Consider the following 26,135-nt stretch of genomic DNA (forward strand, 5'->3'; position numbering starts at 1 on the left):
CGAGAACTAATTGCCCTCGTATTATCTCCATCCCCTACCGGTTCAGCCTCGTAATCAACCAGCCGCAAGACCTGTCTATCACAGTCCTCCAGGTGGCAGTGTTGTAATTTGCAAGCCGATATCGCAACAACACCGTGTTTACCGTTACATCTGTCAGGCTAATGGACCCAGATTAAGGCTTAGCCCGTTATCGTTACCCCCGAAGCGTATCAATGTCTTTCTAGCCACCGTTGTCGCGGTTACCCTCCCTACTTGTCCACGTGAAATCCTGACTGACCTGTTAATTGTAAGCCCGCGAGCCAACACCGATAATGGTGCTGTTTCTACCGACGTCCCTGTTAATACGTTCCTTGCTACTGTATCAGCGTTGCGCCACCTAACACCCCACTCTCCCGCTGATTTTCAGTTTGGCAAGGAACTGCACTGGCTTTCTGAATAATGGGGGGTGGAGCGAGTGGCGACAGGACGGATCGAACGAGGGTATTTTGATATTTGGGAATGTGATCGCGCTGTGTGTGTTCGCGTACAACCGTAGGTTTTTAATAAATGTAGAAATGTCTTAGCGTCTTTATTATTTTCTTTCCTTTTTTTTAAATAGAAAAGATTAGAAGATATATATATTTAAGAATTGGAAGATGGAATTCTCTTGTGAGTAGTATAATTCAAAAGATTGATATATTCATATATCAATTATGTCGTTTATTACAATTAATATTATCTTTGTTCGAATCGAATGCAATTCTTAATTCTTCTATTTTTATTATTTTCTTTCCTTTTTTTTTAAATAGAAAAGATTAGAAGATATATATATTTAAGAATTGGAAGATGGAATTCTCTTGTGAGTATAATTCAAAAGATTGATATATTCATATATCAATTATGTCGTTTATTACAATTAATATTATCTTTGTTCGAATCGAATTCTTAATTCTTCTATCTTTATTATTTTCTTTCCTTTTTTTTAAATAGAAAAGATTAGAAAATATATATTTATATATATATTTAAGAATTGGAAGAATTCTCTAGTATAATTCAAAAGATATATTCATATATCAATTATGTTGTTTATTACAATTAATATTATCTTTGTTTCGAATCGAACGCAATTCTTAACTCATAAAATATCCACACGTCAATTGCCCGAAGCGAAATCAAAGTTTGCTACGTGAAGGTAATATACAGGTATGTGGCCGGCATACTACTTCTTCGGATCCAAAGAATCCAACAATAATATTTTATTTGCCGAGAAAAAAGAAGGACAAAACAATTTCCACAATTTAAGCGTCACAAAGTTATTGGTTTACTGGATATTCTCCGGGGATAGAAATGTATACAGGCTAGTTCTACGAAGTATAAAATAAATTTATCGAGCTGTTTTCCTTTTTTTGATATTGGCTCATTTATAATGATTTATTACACTAATTTAAATATACGAAATATTAAATATCTTTATTATTTCTTCGTAAATTTATCGAAGATAGAAAATTCTAATTGATCTTTCATTTCTCGATTACATTCTTGAGAAAGATAATACATTGGGCATTACGTGCACGTATCTCTACATTGTTTAAAATAACTGTAAATGATATATTTATCTCGTTAATTTAAATTTACCATAAATTTCGCGAATCGACAAAGCTCGAGGAATATTATTTGAAATTCGACAAAAACAATACACTCTTGTATTCGATATTTCTTCAAAGAAGTTCAAAACAAGCACTTGCAACGAAATCAATACAACCATTATTTGATCCTTGATCATAATATTTGCTCTGTCGAAATAAAGAAAAAATATTTGGAAAGTATCAAGGACCATACCGATAAAATTAATTCTGTGACGTAAACCCACATAACGAACCATTTTAACCATTTCTTTCGAGAACGTTTTACCCATCGCGAAAAAAGTATGGCACGACGATGGAAAATATCGGGTTATCATCGACGCACCATCGATCCATACAGGCGTCGTAAAAGTGATATCACCTTCAGCCTTATTACGTCTGTTATCCTTCGATGCGAAGGGATGAGAGGCAAGGGATGGTGGCCGCCCCGATTCCTCTCGATCGTTTCTACGTGTGCATCGAGAAATTCCCATTCTATCTATCTTCCTTCCGCGTGTTTGCCTCGATTTTGTCTCGCGATACGTGCATGAGTAGCTGACAATGTCGGATCTTATCTCGATGCAGTGGGAAAATTGATAATGTCACAGCAGATTTTTGTAAAATATTGGCATTGCGCCGCGTTTAAATTCCGAAGAGCCACTCGTTTTTTCAATCAATCATATAGAAATCTTCAACGCCCCGGTAATCTTGATCCTCTGGAGATCGAGCTTTGTGGGAAAAGTTAAATGTGGATATTATCGATGAAGATAAATTCTCACTGTTGTATCGATTGTTAAAATTGTACTTTTTAACAAGTACAATTTCCCGATAATTTCGAACGTTTTATCCGAGCGTAATTCATTAAAAAGTATTCATTTCTTGAAAATATAAGTTTTGCAAAAACAATCAGGCTCGGAAACAATCTGTTTTCAATCGAGTGGAATATTAAAATTCATTAAAATTTCATAATACGAACACGCACAGCGCTAAAACGGAATAATCCGTGACACAAGTTACGTGCCATCGAGCCTCGAAATTTTCATTAATTAGGATAATCTAATATCCGGCAAGCGTTTGTATTAATTATACGAAATTTGAATTAGGAACTATTCGTATCAATTTTCGAGGAAATTACGATTCAATCGCGAGTTCAAACGCGGTTATTGGATGAGTATAACGATAAATATTGCGATATTAACTTAAACGTAAATAGACAGTTCCGATTAAATCCGGAAAAATTGTTATTATTCGCAACGAAATAATATTAACAATTCCCAATTACTTTGCACGTGAAATAATTAAAATTTATCTCGCGATGAAGAAGACAGAAAGTTAGATTTACACCCCCGTGGAAAACTCTGTGCGTCTCTGCGAGTGTGGAATATTTCTACAAATATATATATATATTTCTCGCGTGTGTGTCTGAGAGCAATTTGCGATAACACCGTTTTAATACCCCGGAGGCGCAATCTGTGAACTCAAACAACCGCGGTTACATCTAATCGATGGAAGACGAGTACGGACATGCTATCTGTTTACAGTCAAACAGAACTTAAATTCCTGGCCACGATTTCCGGGATATTCGTTTATAAGGGCTTAATAAGTGCTCGACCCATCTAATTATGCATTGGGTATCCAAACGAAAATGGATTCGTCCAGCCCGGTTAAAAGAGAATTGATAAAAGGGGCGAACGTATAAACAGGGGAAAAGTTCTCTTCGCCAGATTTAGATTACGAGGAGGATTTCGAGAATGATGTTAAACTTTTTTCAATCGATCAAAGGGTCGAAGAGTCAAATCGTGCAGATTAAATCGTGCATCGATCGAGAAATGTATTTCATTGCGAGTGTAATATCTTTCTTTATTACGAATTTAAATATCGAAGAAATTTAAAAAGTAACGAGGCAATTTATGCTCGAACGTTTATAATTTTTTTGAGAGAAAAATTCGATCGCCAAATGCTTCTTTGATATGAATAAATGTACGAAAAAGAAGAGATAAAAGAACTGAAAGTATCATTTACTTATGTAATATAATATTTTGCATGCTAATTGAGACTGACTCTTGATATATAGATTCTAATTGCTTTTTACAATTCTTCAAAACTCTAATTTAACTCTGATAAAGAATCGATAAAGAACGATCATAAAGTCCGACAAATAATCGAAGAAATTTTATTTGCATCTTCCATTATGAAATTTTCTTTTCGAAACGTTTGGGTTTGCAAAAGCAACACACGCGGCGTGGAATAATCACGTTTACAACGAGAACCTTCGGGCGACAACAACCGTAGCCCGGTTACGTTGTGTTTGCACTCAATGTTTGGCGTTTGATTAAAAGTGTCGTCGATAAATCTCAATTATCGCGGGGAGCGCGAACACCAACGTCCGGCGAATTTCTGATTAAATTGTCGTGGGAAATATGCGAAATTAGCATTAAATGCACTACACCCTCCCCGTAATTGGTATGAAAACCAAAAATATACGATCGGCCGCGCCGATGCGAGCATTAATGAAGTCTGCGAATTATTGCGTTTTGTCACGTCCACGTTCAATTGTCATTGCGATAAAACGAAATATATTTATTTATCATCGCTTCATTAACCACGGTCACGTATATAATACAAGTAAGTTGAATGGGGGAAGAGGGACACGCGATACGATCGTTGCCCTTTTTAGGACGATGTAATAATAGGCAAATTGTATAGGAATTTGTTATATCTGGAAATCACTTTATTTTATTCTCTTATTGTGCTTGGAAGACGTTGATACGTACAAATGGTATTTTTAAAGTAAAATAGGTTTTCGAATAAAGAGCTTTACGGATGGATAATATGAATTTGATTGACGCAAGAGAATATGCATAGTGATTATGATTAATCGTAGAAAATGTTTTAATATCCGTCGCCATTTCTTTTTTGAAGATGCGAATTTATGAATAATAATAATAATAATTTGTCACATCGGTGGGATTTCGTGCGATAGAATAGTTATTGCTCATCTTGTAAAAATTTAATTTAAAATTTAATCTATCAAAATGTATTATTTTGTCGTAAAATTGCACGTTCGTTATTTCGAAGAATTATGTATTCTGAAAAATCTGTCAAAGTCCCTTTTTTTCCCTTTTTTCATCTATTTTTTTATTTACCAGAACGCTCTTTCCCGTTATTTTGTTATACAATTGACATTCAGCTTTAAAGATTACGTAGTAAACGTAATCTTCTTAACGTAGTTTCGTGTTCCTTTTCATTTTGTTGTTTTCAATAAATTATGAATGTACGAAAATTGAATTATTCCTCGTAAAAGGAACGATAGTGAATCTGTAATAAATAATTTGAACAAAAGATAAAGTAAAAAATATATATTCGTCTTCGAGAAAAATAACGCGTCAGTAAAAATTTTGAGAGTAAATTACTATATATTTTGTTGCTTACTTAACAACTTGGATATCTAGGAAGCTTTTAAAGTCTTAAAATTCCTCAGAGCGTCGAAGATCTTGCACATCTTTAAGACGACGTAAAGTTTGAGATATTCCAAGTTTAAGATTCTTACTCTATTAAGCAGGATAATTTTCTTCCCCTCCTACATATATACAGAAAAAAACTCGAATATATATCTCTCTGATAAATTCTCTCACACGCGAGAATTTCGCAAATTTCATAATTTTAATGAATTTTAAAAAAATAAACATTGATCAAATAATATTATTTATATTTCGAATCTTTTTTTTTTTTTTTTAAATATCAATGCGATGTGATCCGTCGAACAAAAGTTTTTGCGAAGGGGTTGTCAATCCTCAACGAGATCAATTACCATCAAAAATATCGGGAAAATATTTTTACGTCATGGTCAATCAGGCTCATTGTAACTCTATTTTTGAAACAATATTATTCTTCCAGCTGCTGAGCGTGACGTGACGCTCGAATATGCTACCACTGTACGAGAATTAAAATACATTATTAATATTTACATCTGCGTATAGTTGTAAATCCATTATTCAACAGTGTTCTCCCGTCAATCTACTATATCTCGCGTAATAAGATTTCATTATTCGAGATCATATCAATAATCAACCTCTGTCACTTTGACAATTTCGTTAATTTTATTCACAAAATCAAACATCTTTGCTTTCCAATACTTTTCATCCCTCTGTTCGCATACCATTTGCAAAATTGAAACGTCAATTGTTGTCGAAAAAACCAAATATTCTAGAAATTTTAATTTTTTTAAAATTCGACTCCTTCTCTTTCGCCTCAGGGATGATATCTCACAGTATCAGCCTATTATTCCTTTCCATACAGCGACGCTGCAATATAAAACACGGATAAAAAGAAAAAAAAAAAGGATAGGATTAGCCGAGGCACTCGACGCGAGTATATACGGGTATCCTCGTTATTCGGACGACTGCGTCACAATGGCCGCAAGGCGATTATAAACTAAAGCAATTAATTATAAGTGGTCTCGCAGTATAACGACTTCATGCTGGAAATTCCGGCCTCGAACGGTGGAGAATACCGCGAATATTTGGTTTCCCATGAAACGCTTCAAGAACGGCCGCGCCTTCGTCTTCCGGTATGCGGTGAAACTGCAGTTCCCTCCCTTTTCCAACCCACCCCCGCGCGTTCTTTTCATCCTCCCGTCTTTCTTTCTCTCTCTTTTCCTCCTTCTTTTTAGATCTCCATTTATCAATTACAACGAGCCGGGAGAAGGCGGGAATAAACCGGTGAAAAATCCTATTATCGTGGAATCCTTCGTCTCTGCATTTATTTTGTTTCCATTTAACTTGCCGCGATGTCTTACCGCCAATCAGATGTATCTGGAATATCGATGTCTGTGGTGTGCTGAGTTCGCAATCTTTCTCAATCAACCTGGAAAAAAAATAATAAGTTGTAGTCCAAAGTTTATTACACACAGTGTTTGTTTGATTAGTCGAAAGTTAAGCGATCGAATGGCGATCCGGATAGATTTTGAAGGGAAGAAGTTGATGCGCTGGAAAGGAAACGAATTGAAATATCAAATTTGACCGGTTCAACTTTCCAACGAAACTTTTTCGAACGAAATAAACGAGCGATTTTTACCAGAGAGCAAAATTCCCGTCTGGAAAAATCAACTCCGTTGAAAAAAAAAAATGTTTAAATATTTAACGTGGAGATCCATCAACCGCCAGTAGAACAAACCTATCAAGAAAAACATTGTCCTCCTCCGGTTCCGCAGAGTTTTACATAAATAATGAGAAAAGTAGTGAAGCACTTTGCTCGACACTCGTCCCGCAGAGAAGGCCGCAATTTCTAAGGTGACAGTTCCAGTCCATCGAACAGAGTCGAAAGCAACTCTGTCCCTTCGTAATCGAGCCATTATCCTCGAACATCCGATTAAGAAAACGCACGTTTATCTCTCTCTCTTCTCTGGAACATTCGTGGAAAAATTATGTTTTGTCGTTATTAAGTTTTCAGGATTGGGGGAGGATTGGATTCCTCCTCTATCCCTTCTATAAACGAATTTCCTCTCGACAATGGCCTCTTTATAAATCTTGGTATACTATTGCGAGATTGACGACGATAGGGATGTTCGTAAGGAAAGGAAATGGAGATGGTGAAACGTTGGATAACCGAGATCCCATTCAAACCTTTGATTCGGTTGTTTCTACGATTATCTTACGGTGCACGTTGAATTTTATCCGGGTTTTCGGAATAATAACTTGGAATTCGAACAACACAGCGAATATTTATTATCGATTTTGTAATTTATTATAATTATTTTGGTATGGATATACTGTTAATTAATTTGACTGTTAATATTTTCGGTCACATGGGAAGATATGCCATTTCTATTCATGCAAATTATTCAAATAACAAAAGTGTACATTTCCAAAGTCCATTTCACTCCCCAACGAAGAGGAGAGAAGCGTTTCGACGAATCCAAAAATCACCCTTCCCTGCATTAGCAATACTCGCAAACAGAAAAATCGCATAAACGATTTCTACGTTCCTTTATCATCCGTATCATCCAATCTTAGTACCTCCGCATTGGTTCTTATTGAATTTCAGAGTTCAGATATTGGCTTCCTTTCCGACTATATATATATATATATATAGAACAAATGTAACCTCCTCCTTACAAAATATACAGTTTCGTCGAATAGAAAAATCGAAACTTCGTTCATACTATATGTACTCTTCGAATAACAGAATAGCCTAGTTATAATCATCCACGAATATTTCCAAGAGGAGAAATAACTCATAAAATTCGCGAAACTTCTTCTCGAACATCCCCTCCTTTCTTCCCAATCGATTTCAACGCCAGAACTTCTCTTTCATAGAGAGAATTCGTCGCAATTAAAACGATACTATGAATCTAAACAATAAGAAAATAAAGGATTAATATTTAAGGAAAGAAAGTAATAAAGAAATAAAGTATAAATAACGAGAAATGTTCAACAAACTTGCTGTTGTCGAAGAACGAAATAAACTGGCTACTTGAAACTTGGCTCAAGACGCAGAGCGCGTATTAATTAACGTAATCTGCATCGAAAATGATTATCTTCAATATGGTCAAGACTACTCTCGTTCAAGAACTCTGTATGCATCGATGTTTACCTCGTTTCCAACTTGGGAAGCTAGCTAGTCAACTTAAAAGCGGTTCCCTCCGGTCTCTTTGAGTATTCCACGTTCTAACCTGATTTCATCGAGGATGGTAGCGGGTTTAACGCGGGCTGCCCTCCTGATATCGGAGTATAACTTTAATGAGGTGACAAAGATGATGCGTCCTTTCCCCCTAAGACGTCAATTATGGCTGTTGTTCGACGCTCGTGCAATTAAACATGCAAGATCAGCAAGTGGTAGGAATCATAATTCGTCGAGATCAAAGATTTAAGAAATTTGGAATTTATTTATACTTTTATTTAACAACAAAAATACGCGATCTTTCTTTCGAAATATCTCGTTTAAGCAAAGTCGAGTCGAAGGGAATGATACTTCTGCGTAAAAATAATCTCGAAAGTAATAAAATTGATATGACCTCTCATTACTTTTCTATATCTAGTTTAATTAAATTAGAAACATCAAGGATACATCATCACAAAATAGATTCTTCGCCCCGTTAGATTTATAATTTAAACAATTCCAAATTTATTTTGATTGTCAGCTCGGATTGGTGGATATTCTTTAATGTCCATTAATTGTCACTATAATAAAATATGCATCGCTCCGATCAATTTCCACGATTCTGTATCACGGTTCTAAAAACGGTTTCCATTCCGAGTTTTCAAAATTTTACAACAACTTTTAGATCATTGTATCAACGAGATATGGCGTCGACGCGGCACGGATCCGTTTATTTTATTGTTTCTTTGGCTTGTCTTTCTCGCCAAACTGCGTAGATTTCTTTTACGTAGATTCGGAGATCTCCAGAGAGAACTGGATAAAAGGAAAATGAACCCTTCGACCACACCCATCTTTTCACATGGCGAGACGTTCACCCCTCGCCCAGAAATCAGGTCTGGGAATCACGATAATCTTGTTCCTCTCCCTTTCTCTTTTTTTCTTTTTTCGTGAAAAGAGACTCGTACACCGCTCGAAACAACTTTAAAAAGTTTGTATCTTGAAAGAGAAAGAAAAGAATCAAACGTGGGGCGTGATTTTTCGGGATCGTCTTAAGACTTGATAAACAACCGATTTGATTGAATCTGTCGTTTTGATAAATTTTGTTCAATTTTTCAATTCTCAACATTTTCTTAACACAAAATTCTTTTTTTTTTCTTAATCGAATTCAAATGATTAAAATATCAGATTCGTGGAATGTATTTTATCGACAAACGAAGAGTTAGATTAACCAACTTGTAAATAATTCAGGGAGAAAGCAAGATAAGATCTGAGTTATTACTGAGAAATTAATTTTAAATGCAAAGGATTAACCGTCAGATTGAATCATTCAATTATGGATTATCCTCCGTTATTTATATCATTGAAAAAGAAATAATTTTCGATTTCGAGCGAAGATTACTCCTCCGTGAAAAGAAATATCGCTACAAGAGATTACACGTTTAATCACGATTAATGGGACGGTGAAAATTCGCAAACGCGACGATAATATATTCACAATGTTGACGAAGCGGCCCGCAATTGCATAGAATCAAATGACCGCGCTCGTCCACCGTAGATATGGACCGCTTATGAATACGTAATGAGTGTACTTGTGTTTATGTATTTGCGCCAGCCTTAGAATTAACGAAACACTTCGCCCCACCAGTGAAATTTTTCGAAATTTGAATATCGAGTTGATTTTTTTCCTCGATCGAGTTTATCGTGAATAGAAGAAATGATATGAATATAATTGTGCGAATAAAAGAAATATTTTATATCGTAGAGAATATTTTGTAGAGGAAGATGGAAGAAAAAAGAGAGAGAGAGAGAAAATAATGGTAACATTTTCTTCTTGGACGTGTTAGTGGACTCATAAGGCTACCTAAGTCTTAGACATTGAGATATTGGACTTGTGGTCAGGGGATATATTGTGTTTTCTGTGTGGATTTTTCTGATGCTAGTGCAGAAGAATTTTCCTTTATCGCTCTATTCAAAGAAGATAGATAGATTTCTTTAATTTCGTTTAAGAAAGACAGAAAGCCTCTAATTTCTCTCGATTCGTAGAAAATGTCTCTTTTTATATACAAGGAAATTTCTTGATGTTTACTCAAAAATAATAGTAATCTTTTAATTTTACACGAAACTGAAAGAAAGTAGAAGATTCATATTGAATTTCATTCAAAGAAGGTAGAAACTCTTTAATCTTCCATCAAAATGGAAGTAAAAGTATCGTAATTTTTTTCAAAGAGGGATAAAAATTTCTCTTAAAGAATATACCTATGAAGCCTTTAATTTTCCATCAGAAAAAGATAGATAGAAACATCGTAACTTTTCTCAAAGAGATATAAGAATTTCGAGATAAGGTAGAATAATTTCTCGTCAAAAGATAGAAATATAGAAAACTTTGCTCGATCCATCTTCAAAAAAAGAAAATAATAATCTCCCAATTTCACGCAAAATTTCTAAAAAAAAAACATTTTTCATAAATAAACAACTTCAAACCTTATCTCATCTCAAATCAAATCTTGCAACTTCCCTTCACGCCCTTCACACCACTTATGAAACGCCCTTTTAACGTCCATAAACGTCCACGAACGAAAGCAGGGAGGAGGAGCAGGGGTTCGTTTGAAGTCGTTTGTAACTTCCCCTTAGCGAATCGCGAAGAACTGATGCTCCTGAGAGATCCGAGCCGTTACGAGGGAAATCAGGCGTGACGTGTGCACTCCGCCCGCAAATCTGCCGGTTGATTCATTCGGGGCACGAGTTCCGGAAGCGTCAGCTTGGAAAAGCAATTATTTCCCTTTAAGCTCCGTCGCATCGCCTCGACACTCGGTTGTGTAAGTCGTGGTCGCCTGGCTTTCCTCTGGACACGCTCAAGCCTTGTTTATTCCATCCTCGTGGCCTGGTCTCAGAAACGGCGTCCCCTTTCCCTTCTTGTAGCGGACCTCTCGAATCATCGTGGTTCAGACATGATGTTTCGAATGAGATTGATCTCTGGTTCGAATAAATGCGTAGTTTCGAGAAGATGGAAAGAAGAATTTGTTGTGTAAAATTTGTGTTGGGCTATGCTCTTTCTAAATATTCGTTCGTTGATACGCATTTTGTTCGTTTGGAAATGATTTTAGAAGTTTCTTACCACTATTAACGATGAAGAATCTTCCTAGCGCCATCTAGCAATGGTTTTCTTTTTCTGTTCTCCAAAGGGAATAAGAGAAGGTATTTTAATGGCACGTAATAACGATTAACAGAAGCTGAAACAGAAGTATAACGAAGATTATCCCACAAAGGAAAAAATCATTTTCATAATTGGTTTCCAAAGTACCTTGAAAGTGACAATAATGATATATAATTTTATTGTCGTGTATGCATTGCTTTCACCTCTCTTTTGTCATCATTATTCGCTATAATAATCGACTCTAATGAAGGACACAAGCGGCGTGATTAGGAATTTCGGGTCGATCTGCATGCCCAATTATTCTTGATTCGGGGGAAATTATGCGGGGACGAAAGTTTACCTTAACAATTTGAATCGCTTTAACAAATTGAATAATTCTAACGTGTGGCGCGTTAAAGGGATTGTACAGAGACATTATTTTAATTTTGAAAAAAAAAATCGAAATCGAATAAAGGTGAAACTAATTTATCTCTTCAAGGGATGAAAATTCACTAAATACAAATTAATATATTACCCGTTTAAAATTAAAGTAATATATTACCTTCCAAATAAATCGATTGCATTTATAAATATTCAGGGGAGGAGCATGGGTCAATTTATCATTCAGCTTGCCGATATTTTAATAATTTATTAAAACGCGCATCACGTACATTTTAATCCGAAAAATTAAAATCCATGTGTTTAAAAATCAATTAAATCCTTCTAATCTTTGGTTGTTCATAAATTAAAATTGATCCACAGTATATCCACCTCTAACCACGGTTTATCATTTTTTCTCATAACAGATCATAGATGCATAATTACGCGAAATAAATTACGAGAAATATTTAATAGGGCCGGTTATGCATCACGCATAACCGAGCGAGACGAATTCGTTTTCTCGACGAGCCTTCGCACGCAAATTTATTCTGTACAACGATCGTATTACGTTGTACTCCAATTTTCGATCGGGCTACTATAAACAGGTTTCGATTGAATTCGAAACGTTTACCGGGCCGGACATCTTCGGTCATTGAAACGTGTAATTGGTTTTGTATGCTGCGCCGCTATACGGAACGGAACCCACACAACCCTCCCCCTCCTCCCCGTTACCGGTTTGTGATTAACATATGCAATGCGTTGAAACTCGTTTAAACATCGTGGATTACACAGTATTTTAATCATCCGTAGGTAATTTGCGTGCAATATCAAAATGCTAATTCAATTCTCGGTACATGATCCCGGAATTCTTGAAAATCCAATTTTCTATAGAAGGGTGAAATGGTCCATATTTATTCGATGGTTATTAAAGGTTGATCAAAGCGAAAAATAATGATACGGTTGAGCAACCATTTGGAAAAAGAAAACAAAATTTTCCATTAATTCTGTTCTGTGAAAAGGATCATTGATTGATTTTGTTCAAACGTAACAAATTTTTTTCATCTTGATTTATTTTGTGTACTGTAATTGTTGTTCTATAATTTTATTGTTGATTATAATACTGTTTCTTTTTTTTTTTGGAGAAAAATAGTTCGATTCGAGAATATTTAGAATTTATGATATATTCGAAAGGTTAACTTTGAATCCAAATTTTCGTTCTATACTCTTTAATTTTAATTTATTCCAATTATATCTTTGACGTGTATCTTCCTCGATAAAAATCAATTTATCTCTGGGACAAAATGATCAAACAAATGTTCGACAAGGATGCAAGCCTCGCCGAAACTGGCTAAAATATTTTTAATTACCGCGAGAAACAATGACAATCACGTCATTTCGTGAAGCTACTTATTCCAAATTCAAGCATCACTTCTATTACCATTCGCAATAACTTTCTCGCGCGTGAACTCGGCGCCACTCCAGTTAGCAAACTATTTTCCAGAAACTGATTGAATGGAATATTTTCGAAATTTTCCACTGGTCATCACCCGACGCGCATCAAAACTCTTCATTATAAACTCCAAACGAACGAGAATTTCTCGAGTGCTAGAGAACGTCACACGTTGAGAATTCATTCCTTCCCCTTTTTCCCACAATCGTAGTTTCTACTAGTCTCGTCCCTCGTTACGTCCACATTTAGCGATCCAATCGAATATGTTTAACACGTAGCAATGGACGTATTTTCATGCAGTTTCCAATTTGAAGAAGAACATTGGTGAGATGATCGAGAAACTCTTTTGCAGAAGATATTGATCGCTTGCTGCAACGATGATATTTATGCAGTCCAAATATTTCTATGTATAAAAATATTAAAATTGTTCAATATTTAAAAGCTTACGTGAAAAATGTGAATCATTATTGTAGTGATACATTGGATCTTTTTAATATTTTTTTTATGAATTTTATAATATATAACATTGAGTTTCATTTATTCATGCTGTGTATCTAATATACTTTTTAGAACTTGGATAATTTATTTTTCACTTTCCATTTCTTATATAAACTCTCTTATCTTGATCATTTTTCAACATTTTTAATTTATGATTAAGTAGATTACAATAATAACATTTCCATTTTCAAACATCTACAATCTCTATAAAATCATCAATGAATAGTATAAATGTGGATCCATTTTATCAATTTTCTAACATCAGAAATCATCTCAATTTCCAACTTACAAAATCTCTGACGAATCTGCTCGCACGTCGTTTCAAGTCCTAAACAATTTCTGCCATCACCATGGTTACACGATGTGTCGCAGTAACGAGCAATTCATGATCAATGGAATCTCTTACGAGGCAAGTTTTACGACGCGATCAAAACCATCGACGCCCTCTCTCGTAACAACTCTCGCCTTAGTCGTCCCGCGCGTTACGCAGCGTCCCCATAACCGGCGTCACAGTCGTAACACCCTCGTGACGCCGGTTAAGGAACCGGCTACACACATTCTCGAGGCAGGCCAACGACGCTTTCGACGCGTCGCATGCGAGAAGTTGAACAACGTTCACGGTTCGCACTAACGAAGTTGCCAAGTTTTCTCGTTTGTGCCGCTCTTTAACGTCTCGCTGGGCCACGTTAGGGCGTGTAAAACGCGGCAAACAACGAGGGCAAGGAACGATGAAGCTTGGTACTGGTTGGAACCGTGACTGGCGATCCCCTTGCTCCAAATGACAACCCAGTTTCATCGCTGTGTTTATATTTGCAATAACAAGAAGGAGAATGGAGTCTAATCGTTCGGATATTTTACACGTTGAACGAGTATTCGTGATATTTATAATTAAGCAATCTACTAGATATGAGGTTTATTAATTATTAGGTGTTATTGCTTACTCGCTTTCCTCTTCTTCCTTGCACAAAGAGAATTTTTCTTGCTGGTGTAACATATGTTTCCTCGAGATTTGGGGAGGGAAGCTAACTCTCTACTCAACCATTTGCATTCACTGCAGGCATAACAGGCACGAGATCATTCTTCTCACAGAGGGGAATTTCAGCTAACTATTTTTCCTGCAAAAAGAATTTTTTTGGAATCACAGATATATATATATATATGTGTGTGTGTGTAATCCAGCATAACCTAACTTAACTTTTTTGTTCGCATTTGCATCTCCAGGTTCAGTGAGATCACCGATTGTGTTACTTTTCCCACTGGTGGAAATTTTAATCCTTTCATTATTTTTCCCTCGCTGTTTCCACGAGGAGAATCATTCTCGTACGTTTCCTTCGAAATTCTTCCAAGTAATCGAGTAAAATTTAGGAATAAAGGGGCCATAGGATTCCATTTTCCACGATTTGACTTATTCGTCGAGCCCGACCGGGACCGAGCTTTCGGTTGCCACTTAGTGAAAATCGAATTACGCGCCTTTCACCTTGCACCTCGCCGCCAGGAAATGAGCTTCCAGCTTCTTGGGGGATGAACGTTTTCTCCAAGTTTCGACGTTTCCTCGATCGTTCTTGCTCTTATTTTTTCGCGGCGTCGAGGGGCAAAGAGAAAACTTGGAGAACCTCGTTGAACGATGATTATTGTATTTCGATTCGACAAGGGTCGGTGGATTCCGTTTGTTTTGAAATTATTCCTTGTATTTTTATGGACTGTTCTTCGACGATTGATATCGAAAAATTTTGTTGCAACTATTTGGGAGACGAAGAATGACGTAAAAGATGGATAAAGAAATGTTTAAATATTTCGAAAGAGCTTTCTAAATTAAGGGAAAAAATGTGGATTCTCGAATACTTTGATTAGCAAATGTTAAAGGTTTGTTTCATCCACAATATTTATTCATAAATTTCACACGAAGAACAAATTTAAGGAGTTTTTATTTAAATCGATTTCGAAACAATCCAATTTAATATCGAAACAAATTTCTTTGAGCCATTTTCCGCTACACTTACGTGTACACTCGTTGTATACTCGGTAAAGACTAATCAAAAGCAATCGCGCAGCGCCGGTAAAGTTAAATATTTAATGTTTCCAAACCACTTTGCGCTACATATTTCAAAACTACAAAACATCGTACGAGTGCGGAGGTTATTTAATTATTTCAACGCTTTATCTCTTCCACTTCTTTCGTGCCAATTAAATAATATTGTTTTCATAACATTGAACGTAATAATCATTTTCAATTCTCGCTGGCAATTGTCACTGTTTACTCTAACAATTATATCGATTACAATATTTTCGATTCGAACACGTACAAACGATATTTTCTATATTTTATAAATTATTTTTTTTTTAAATTAAATTCTTTGATTTGTTCTTCGATTGTGCTAAATAAAAATTACTAATAATTTCATAAGAAAGAGATGAGCACATATGAGATTCTATTTGGAGAAACGAGATAAACCTCTTAAACCTGTTTAAACTCTTTAACTCGCGTGAATAATCTCTTATTTGCAAAAGAATTTGTCTCGCTCAATTTATTTTTCTACTAATTTCATATTACGTGTAATTGTTTCAATTTTTAATTAATATTGCAAAGTGATTAAGAAAAGATATTTCTGTGATAAAATTTTGAATTTTTGAGGAAAAAAAAATATTGAATATCTTGTTCGGTGAACCTCATTTTGACCAATATCCGGTGTTAAAAGTCAATTAACCATGGCACGTTGGTGAAACATAAAAATTCTTCAGTTTCCCGCGCGGAAAGTTACACTTTTCGTTCAGCTAGTCCGGAAGTTAGCTAGCCTTTCTGTACTTTCATTACCGCTAAGATTAATCTACAGTTGAACTTTGTTCATTAATGCGAGATCATAAAAGTTTGACCGATTTTCATCTTGCAGCGACCAACGGATCAAAGAGTGCTTTAATTTCATTCTACACTTTTCGTTGATACATGCAAAAAAAAAAAAAAAAAAAAAGGAAAAAAAAACTCGATGCATAACTCGAGAGCGAGAGCATTTTATTTTGCATGATTTATTTTATGGATCATTCACATTGAAACCGAAATCGTGTGTGTACTTTATGAAACTATACTTTGGATTCGATGAATCTTTTATTTGTTAATGAAAAATCAATGTGATAGCTATTATCGCGTCGAGAATGGAAAGAGTGTTGTATAGAAAAAGAAAAATCGATAGAAAATTGTTCAACGTTTCGAAAATTCGCGTTGGAATTGCAAGCTTCGGATTGTAGAATTTTTAAAGGAAGAATTTCCCTTCGATATTGATTTATGTTAATTCGACGAAGCGAAGATTGCACGTGTATGCGTAGAATTATAATTATCATTGATAAGAATTATCGGAAATTTTAAAACGTTAGATTTAATCGTCCATTACGATTTCATTTTTTTACAATCTTTTGAAAATGTTGTAAATACTCATGTTGAAATGTTTGCGGTGAAAATAGCTTTTGGGTTTTTTTTTTGAAAAAAAGAAATTCGAAAAAGTATATATTTATTAAAAATATAAAATTCTCTGGTTCTTATTTGAAAGTAAATGTCCGAATAAATATTTATTCTTTTAAAATAAACAAATAATAGCCATATTTATTAGTTTATCTTCCAACATTTTCGATTCTCTTATTTATATACGATTGAAATTTAAATTCAGATACGATGTAAGTATTCACTTTGAATTATTCACTCAATTTTTTTGATGTTACTATTAGATTGATACGTGAGTGTGAAATATCATTTTTTTTTATAATTATTTATTTATTTTATGCTTTAACGTATACAATTAATCTTGGAAGTAATGGTGTTCTACTAAAATGTATGAGATATCGACTCAGTACCGATACAATTGGTCTACAAGAGATACGCAAATTACATTGTCTAATATAGTAATAAATTATCTCCCCAGTGTATACTTAGATGCATAGAATACGTGTTACAACATCGATATTTTATGTAAATGTGCAATAAAATGATTTCCTATTAGCCATTGGTATCGTATATTTCGAAGAAATAGGAAATAATTGCATATATAAAATATTGCTTTTCGATTTATTAAAAAAATTTATAAAATTATCCTGAATGCAAAAAAATATAAGGAATGTAGAACAAAAGATAAAAACCATATCAAACCACCAAAATTAAACATCTATCATGATATATCTTCGTGTAATTCAATTAAATTCTATTAAAATTAGAAAAACTTTGAACCGTTATATCTTCGATGATAATAACTTCCGGTCAACGAGTAACGATTATAAGAAGCGTGGAATCTCACCCTTTAAAACACTTTTTTATTTATCCCGATACGACTTCCCGTTCCCGAGATATCATCGTGTAAAACAAATATAATTTTTGATCGTTTACTTTAAACCCCATATTCCTATTGAAATTAGGAAAAATTTAAATTGATGTAACTCCGAAGATAACGATTTCTTATCAATGGGTGAACGATCATTAGAAGCGTGGAATCTTTCTCTTTAAAACGCCTTTTCGTTTATTTCGATACGACTTCCGGTTCCCGAGATATCGTCGTGTAAAGGAAAGAATAATTTTTAATCGTTTACTAACGCTATCTTTGTCGCTTATTCGGATCTCTCGCTCGCACCTTGTCTCACTGACCTATCCCAAATCCTAGACAAGTGACAGACGCGATTCCTGGAAAAACGTAGTACGCACTTTCAAGAAAAATAGATCACTAGATGGCGCCACCATTCAGATTCTCTATTGTCTTAAATGCTATGAACACTTTACATTCTTATATCTCGGCAACAAATTGAGATATCGGGATGAATCAAAAAGGGATTTCAATGGTGTAATTTACTGCATTTTTTGAATGGATTTTGATGAGAAAATTTTTGATATATGTTCACGATTTTGACGTGAAAAATTGATGAAATTTCATTCGTTTATTTGACATTTCAAATGATTACAATAGTTGATTGCCATGATTTAAAGTTTCCTCGCATCAAGTCGTTTTTTTTAGCAATGCGGTTAACTCGGTATGTCCGAGATTGAGATTTCTTTGAAAAAAACTTTTCATTCGCGAGAAGTTTTATTCTATTAAAACTTTTATTAGTTCGCGGAGGGAAAATTTGATACGGATGTTGAACAATTTATAATTTTGATCTATTTTTAGCTGCTATGAGTATAACGGGAAATTGTAAATAGTAAAACATAAGTTGCGGATAAAGAAAGATATAAAAGTATAAAACGTATATTGAAAAAGGAAATACAATGTGATTTTTTTTTTATTTCATTTTTTGTTGATACGTAATTTCAGTTTATCATATTAATGATATCGTTCGAGATTAGTATTAACTGAGAGCAAACACTGTTTTTCAAATATTTTTAATCAGAGCAATTTTAATTCCGCATTGTATTCCATTTTTTTTTTTTTTCGTTAATTTTATACATTTCTATATCATTTTTATCCTCTGAAATTTTTTTTGGTTAAATTCTATATAAAGGGAGATTGTTATTTTTATACCGGATTCCTGCAGGTAAAATTGTCACGTTATTATTATTGCGTGTTAAAAGCTTTAATGAAATTACAAAATAAATTGTTTCAGATAAATCTTTTTTCGGATAAATTTTGAATACTTATTGATAGATTATAATAAAATAACACGTTTTATTATTAAAAATCAAAACTTACTTCGTGGTTTCCCGTTGAAATTTATAATATCGTTTGAAATAATAAAACAATTAGAACCGATGGCCACACGATAGAATTCATCAAGATTTTATTTGATCAACGTTGAAAGCTAATTCTCTTAGAAAACGTATTTAATGCGCGGGTTTTCTCATTGACTGCGGAATGTTTAATGTATGATGCCTTTCTATCTGAAATTCTGAGGAAGCACGCTGAATTTAGATCCACCGATAGATCTTAAAATGTCTGCACCTAAGATAAGAGTTTTCTCGACGAGGACCACTTTTTTTTTCCCCCCCTCTCCTCCCTCTTTATCCTTCCAATGCGAAATGTTATCTCGCGTGCTTTTATTACAGCATTCTCTCCACGTAAACCTCAAAGCTCAAAGAATTTCCTGGCAATCATGCTTGAAAGATGCATTAACATTCTTGTGATCTTTAAATTTTTAACTGTTGCATAAAACAAAATGAAATAAACCAATACCGGCAAATTTTCTCACATCCATCTCTTATCTTGGAATATTTATACCAGAAGAGTTATATATTTTATAATTTCTAATTTTTCCATATAATAAAATCTTGATAAGTTATATGAATATTAATTATATCTTGAGTATACGTGATTTATTTCTGTTCCATTAGAAAAATTTGATAAATCTATTTTTCCTATATACGTTTTCTGCAATCGTAATGTTATTTTCTATTATCACAAACGTTCAGAGAATTATTGACATAACTAATTAATATCAACATTATTTACAACAATTACCTGTATAGAACGATAAATTGCTTTTCGAAGGGTCGCATATTGAACGTACGTGAAAAGCAGAAATATAGTTGGATTACACAACATAAATGTAACGCCTCATTAACAATTTTTACTTTTACATTTCACTTTTGAAGTTTTTCCTTTCCATATGTATCAAAATGAACTCGGCTCCTGAAAATTAAATTTCAATTAAAACGAGAAATGGCAATTTGATGCAATTGTGTTTAATATCCTCAAAATTCACGTGTCATAATACTTTTAAAACGTAACTATGTATCTTTTTTTCTTTCTTTCTTTTTCTGACGTTTATTAATCTTATAATAATATTTTCACACATAATTTTATATCAATTCTCGAAGATTTGGTATTTAAAGAAAAAAATAGCTTCGATTACAAATTCTTATCATCCTTAATACTGCGATAAAATTGTAATTATATAAAAAAAAATATACACATACCATTTTTTGAAAGAATAACTTATCATTTTCTATCGGTCCAAATTCCAAACAGATGAGGGACGAGCGCGTGACAGAAACTACCCCGACTTGAATTCGCCGATCGAGGCGAGCGCTGGATGGGTGGGAAAAGGGGTTAAGCACGGAGGCAGGCAGGGAAAAGCCGGCGGATGAGTTGGAAAACACGTCTCGCATCCGGTGCCGTCACCTTGAAACCATCTCTTACCGGTTTACGAGGCCACCCCCTCCGCGAAACTTTCGCTACACTCGCACTCAAAGTCATTCTTCGAAATAGCGCGATGCAGAGAGGTGTAATGTCTGTTACACGAATACGAGGGGAGGGGGGGTTTATGACCTGCACTACTTCGCATCCCGCGATCCCGAAAGACGTGAAACGTTTAAACTCTTCCTGAAAAACCTTTTTCGAATGACTTTCGACCTCGGCGAAAAGAAAAAAGGTAGCGATTTTTCAGAATCACGAATCCTTTAATTCCATTTTAACGAAGATCGAACAAGTTTTTTTTAGTAAATTTAATTAAGATACAATTTATTAATAATTGGTATTTAGATTTATTGATTCATTGATTATCAAAATTGAGTTATGTCATAGTTGCATGGATGGTTATTTGGAAACATTGTGTGTCGTCGACGATAGTTTGGAACTAATAGCTAATGGATGTAACAATAGTCGATGCTTATTTAGGTAACGAATAACAATAATCATGTTATGTAAATGGAATGGAAGTGAAGTAGAGTTAATTTTGGTTGAAATTGGGTCAAAGACCCAGATTGTTCGAGGATAGAACTCCTTCTCTAGAACGTTTCCCCATTTTTTCTTCTCTTCTTCTGCAGATTAGAATACACAGGATTACGATTTTGATTTTCTAATTCATTTCTTTTTTTACTTTTAATTTAGATGAACAACAGAATGTACATGAATGTACAAGAAGCGATTTGAAATTGGATCCTTGTAATTTTCTCTTATTCCATAATTGATTTGATCTTGAAACGAAGGGAATCGATGATTGATAAGATATTGATTGACTTGATCGATAGTCTGTTAAAAGAAAAAAAAAAAAAAAAGAAATCCTGTGCAAATTTTCCCGATCTGAATCACGAATCTAATCTAACCATCCGACAGGGAAAAATCCTTCTGGTCGATCGACCGAGGAAGTGATTCCGTGATATTTTTATTCGCCGATATAAGTTGGAAGGCTTGATCGAAATCGTGAGACCCCGATTCCTTTGAACGTGGATAAAATTAATAAAACGAAATTAAGATCAGAACGAAAATATTAATGGCGTATTCGTTGTCGAGCAGGTAACTTAATCTCAATTTAATCCGATACGATAAATTCTCGTATAATTATAAAGATACCGTATTTCGTTCTGCTGAAATTAAATTGAATATATACTCGCAAAAGTAGAAGAAACAATGTCCTGAAACAATGTTCAAAATCATTTGATGCACGATTCAATTTTTCAAATCCATAATAATAATAATGCAATAATTGCAATAATTAATTTTGTTACCCAACGTTAGAATCGAGTGAAATTATTAAATTTCAAACCTAAAAACTTCTATTTGTTACAAATTTCAGTTCAATCCTTCGTACGTGATACTTGCAATACATTACTCCACCAAAATAATTAATATTATTAATATCGGTACGCGAAAGTTGGGAATTGCACATCAACTTCCATTTCCAAATATTTATCTCCTCGTTCGCAAATCTTCACTCCAACACTTGCAATCACCGTCGAATCACTCCGCCCCGTCCCGAAATAATTAATTCCTCCCCCCTCTTGAAACGGTAACACGGCCGAAAACGATCAAAACCGCATCGATCACGCGAAACCCGATCCGCGCTATATAACCGACGCTCCGAAGCGAGCATCGTGGCGGGATCGTGTGTCCGTGAGGAGACAGGTTGGAGCGGCGGCGTCTATCAATCCTAAGGGGAAGTTTCGCGGTTGGATTCCTTGGGGCAGTGGTGGAACCCGTGTCTACGTGTGTTTCTCGCTATCCTGGGGAAGCGTGTCTTTCGTACGAGGAAGGCGGGTCCAAGGGTTCGCGATGGCGGAGGGCACGTGAGCCCCGACGGGCGCATGCGAACCAACCCTAAAGCTTACGGCAATCGAGAAAGGATCCCTCTCTCTCTCTCTCTCTCTTGCTCGCTCGCTCGTTCAGCGCCATCCACTCTCTCTCTCGCTCGAGCCTCGCCGCTGCCTCGACCCGTTCTAGCCCCCTCGCGTGCCAGTCTGCACCGAGATTCCGGCGCGAATCGTCCTTTATTCGTCGCGGCGTCACGCCAACTCCTAGATGGATGTTGCTGAACCGCGTTCTCGTGTCAGCGATTTGCATCGTCGCGCGATTCCTCGCGGTCTGTCCAGCCTTCGTGGAAGGTCAGTGATGAAATCTCGTTCGAAACGTGTCATTTTTTAAAAAGAAAGAAGGAAAGAAAGAAAAAGGAAAGGGATATCACAGGATTTTACTTTTTACAACTGATTCCGTTCGAGTGGCACGTGTAATTCGGTATATAGTAGAGTATATGTGTGTGTGCGTGCGTGTGTGTGTGCGTGGGTGTGTGTGTGTGGAACGCGGTCGTTGACGTGCCTAGGAGCGAGAATCTACGTATTTTTTCGTGAACGTAGTAGTTTGAAAGATGTGATCGAGTTTTTTTTTTGAAGTTTCATCGTGTTCTGTGACACATCGTAGAGATTTGTTAGAACTGGGGTATATTTCGATCGTGTTCTTCTCGTGTGTCGTGAAATGTGAATTCCTCTTCGTTCTCATCGATTTCGTTACTAATGAAAATCATCGAGATTCGAGGATTTGCCACGCAAAAGGATTACTAAGGTCTCGACTTAGTTTGGACTTAGTGCATTGAATTCGGACGTGACGCAGGGGAAACAGTGTTTCAGGGGGTGGAGATGGATATCACGGTGTTGTTGTTCACCTGTGTTTTTTTCACCAACGAGGCGTGCAACGACAACACGCGTTTGAACGCATATTTAACGCGGCCCGACAGAGACGGTCTTTGATGGGTACAGCTATTTCCATGCGGTAAATTAGGATAATTTGTTCCCGCGTTTCACACTCGTCCGTTTTTTATTTGTATCCCCACAAACCTGTACGGCCAGTGAGATGTAATAATTACGCGAGCTTTTCAATTTGCCTGAAAACATCTCTCGACGTTCGTTGCGGAATAAATCCTGCAGTTCTCATTTGATCACTGCTTCGTTTAATCTGGAAATGAGAATAATTCTTTATGGGAGAAACGTTCGACGAATGTTTTAAAAAATTTAAACAATATTTTTATACAAAATTAACTTGAACGAGTTAGAAGAGTATTTTCTGATTCTTCAAGAAGTTATCAAATCGTCTTACCAATCGTGAAAAGGCACGGAGAAAATAAATAATTCAAAACATAATAATTTTATCATTTCCACAGTGATTGTAAAGAATATTGGAAGAAAAATTTTGCTGTCAAAATTGATCTCTAATCCTTCTTAATTTTTTCCTTAAATTTTATTTTTCAGTGACATTCAAAGAGATTATTTTTGAGAACCACCTGTGTGATTTGGACCATTAATATTTTTTAAAACAAATATATACAGATAAAATTACCTTTTATGCATCAAAGATATATCCTAGCGAGAAGCAGGCTGTATAAATTACATATGTTATTTTTAAATTTGTACGAGATACTCGATACGTTTTTCTTGCATCTTAATCATTGATCGACGTACATTTCTTCTTTAATATTCTTCCCAGATCTTTCATCTTGAGCGATGTGAATTTTTAAATATCCTCATAATTTGAAATTCAAATCGATTCCTCCATTTATATTTATACGAAGAGACTCGATTCCTCGAATGAAAATAAAAATTTTTATTCGACAATTTTATGAATGGAGCCGTAAATAATATTTTCAAAAATGCAATTGCAAATGAAATTGAAATTAACGATACACGAGTCTTCGTAAACGTAACATATTCTTCCTTTCGATCTAAAAGAAACATTCTTGCTATATTCACAATGCATTAAATTCCTGTCTCTTCTGCTAGGATCATTTGCATATTATTTTACCTTCGTTTAAAAAAATCGATATTAAAATCAGGATACAGCACAGTTATTTTTATTTCGTTCGATTTAGAATCATTAAACGTGTAAATGATCCGGGAAATATTATCTTCTCGTTAAGAACAAGTTAGTTTGCGTTCGATATTACATAGCAATACGATCCCTTGGCAAACTTCGTTGCTATACTATCACGAGACATGCAGACTGTTACACGCCGGATATCTCACTCGTGGTGAGAAGGGATATCTCTGAAAGGGTGCTGGCTCCACGAGACTTTCCTCTCGTCGACGCGCGATTATCCCCCGATATCACGCTGCATTATTTATCCGCCCCCATAAAACCGTCGAATTTTCGGGAAGGCGAGAAACCCTCTCCCTCGGTGGAAGGCAAGGAAACTTTTGTCCGTTATCCACCGGGTTCCGCCCTCCGACAATAAGAAATGGAACGGAGGAGGCGACTGGCTGCGAAGCTTCCACCTTTTTCATCGTCCCTTTCCTTCTTCTTTTTCTTCTTCTTCTTCTTCTTCTTCTTCTTTCCTCCCTCGACCCATGCTCCCCTACTTTATTCGAGCAACTTCCCCGCAAGAACCGGAAATCTGTTCGCGCCGGTTGCCAAAAAATCGCTGGCATCGTAACGACGCTCATTTAATTTCGGGCCAACAAATGCTACTGAATGTATCTTCCATGCCAATGTTCTTTTTCTAGCTTATTGTTCGAGTTTCAATGCGTGCAACGACGATGCATTTTTTTTTTCTTCTTCTTCTTTTCTTTTCTCTGCGGAACGATTAAGTCAATCGATAAATCGACGTGAGTTGAATCGAAAGGGGATGAAAGAAGAGCGTTGATATCTGATGGTTATTCTAATTTTTTTTTTTTCTTTTTGGATGTATGTGCGGGATTTAGACAAAATGCCTGTTTCGGACTAATGACCGATGCATCCAATATAAAAAGATATCGTCGTTGAATATTTCATTATATTTTTTAATTAATTGTATTGGTCAATAATTGAATACAGGATCGTAATGCTGTATTTAAATGGGAAGAAATTAACGAAGGAAAATTAATAATTATTAGAACAGGATACAAATCGTGTAAAGAAAGACTACTTACCTTTTAAAAATACATCAATACCTTGTATAAATACTTAACTCGCTCGCCAACTTTATTAAGGGCGTGGATACTACCCTCGTGTATTTTTTAACGATCAAAGAATCCAATTCTATCCCTTCAATCTCCTCTATCGATCCCTCTAAAGCTACGCCCTCGCGTGAAAGGAAGGAGAAAAAAGGAAAACCCTATCAACTCACTCGAAAAATTCCGCCAATTACATCTCATCCCGAAACCCGTGCATAAACTAGCGATTCGAGCTAAGACCCTCGTCGAATTAATGCGAATACTTTCCCCGGCAGATTCTTGCCGATAAACCACCTTTTAGCGAGCGCGCCCAGCGTTATATCGCCGCCATAAATTCCCTACACTTCTTCCACCGTGTGCCATCTTCTTTGGTAA

At 35.4% G+C, this 26,135-nt stretch overlaps 1 protein-coding gene and 2 long non-coding RNA genes across 13 annotated transcripts in view; 1 reads left to right on the forward strand and 2 right to left on the reverse strand.

Annotated features, from left to right (window-relative positions):
- LOC411345 (neurotrimin) overlaps positions 1-26,135 on the forward strand; it is a 442,810-nt gene that overhangs the window by 250,971 nt on the left and 165,704 nt on the right. For 4 of the 11 annotated variants that reach the window (XM_026443076.1, XM_026443078.1, XM_026443074.1 and 1 more), the window contains exon 1: positions 22,791-22,946. The exons of 6 other annotated variants lie outside the window; for them this stretch is intronic. In XM_026443076.1, coding sequence (XP_026298861.1) covers positions 22,868-22,946 — 79 coding nt within the window. In that variant the 5' untranslated portion in view covers positions 22,791-22,867. Of the gene's footprint in view, positions 1-22,790; positions 22,947-26,135 lie in introns of those variants that run through there. One more of the 11 variants, XM_026443075.1, reaches the window with a different exon arrangement.
- LOC113219020 lies at positions 3,915-8,658 on the reverse strand. Its single transcript, XR_003305374.1, has 3 exons — positions 6,777-8,658; positions 5,034-6,467; positions 3,915-4,919 (listed from the first exon to the last, which is right to left on the reverse strand). It is a non-coding gene; the product is annotated as an uncharacterized LOC113219020 (long non-coding RNA).
- LOC102656350 lies at positions 12,825-15,899 on the reverse strand. The gene is made up of 5 exons (XR_003305373.1): positions 14,859-15,899; positions 14,605-14,778; positions 13,953-14,461; positions 13,613-13,867; positions 12,825-13,534 (listed from the first exon to the last, which is right to left on the reverse strand). It is a non-coding gene; the product is annotated as an uncharacterized LOC102656350 (long non-coding RNA).

The sequence above is a fragment of the Apis mellifera genome, linkage group LG9 (assembly GCF_003254395.2).
Source record: "Apis mellifera strain DH4 linkage group LG9, Amel_HAv3.1, whole genome shotgun sequence".
Lineage (NCBI taxonomy): Eukaryota > Metazoa > Arthropoda > Insecta > Hymenoptera > Apidae > Apis > Apis mellifera.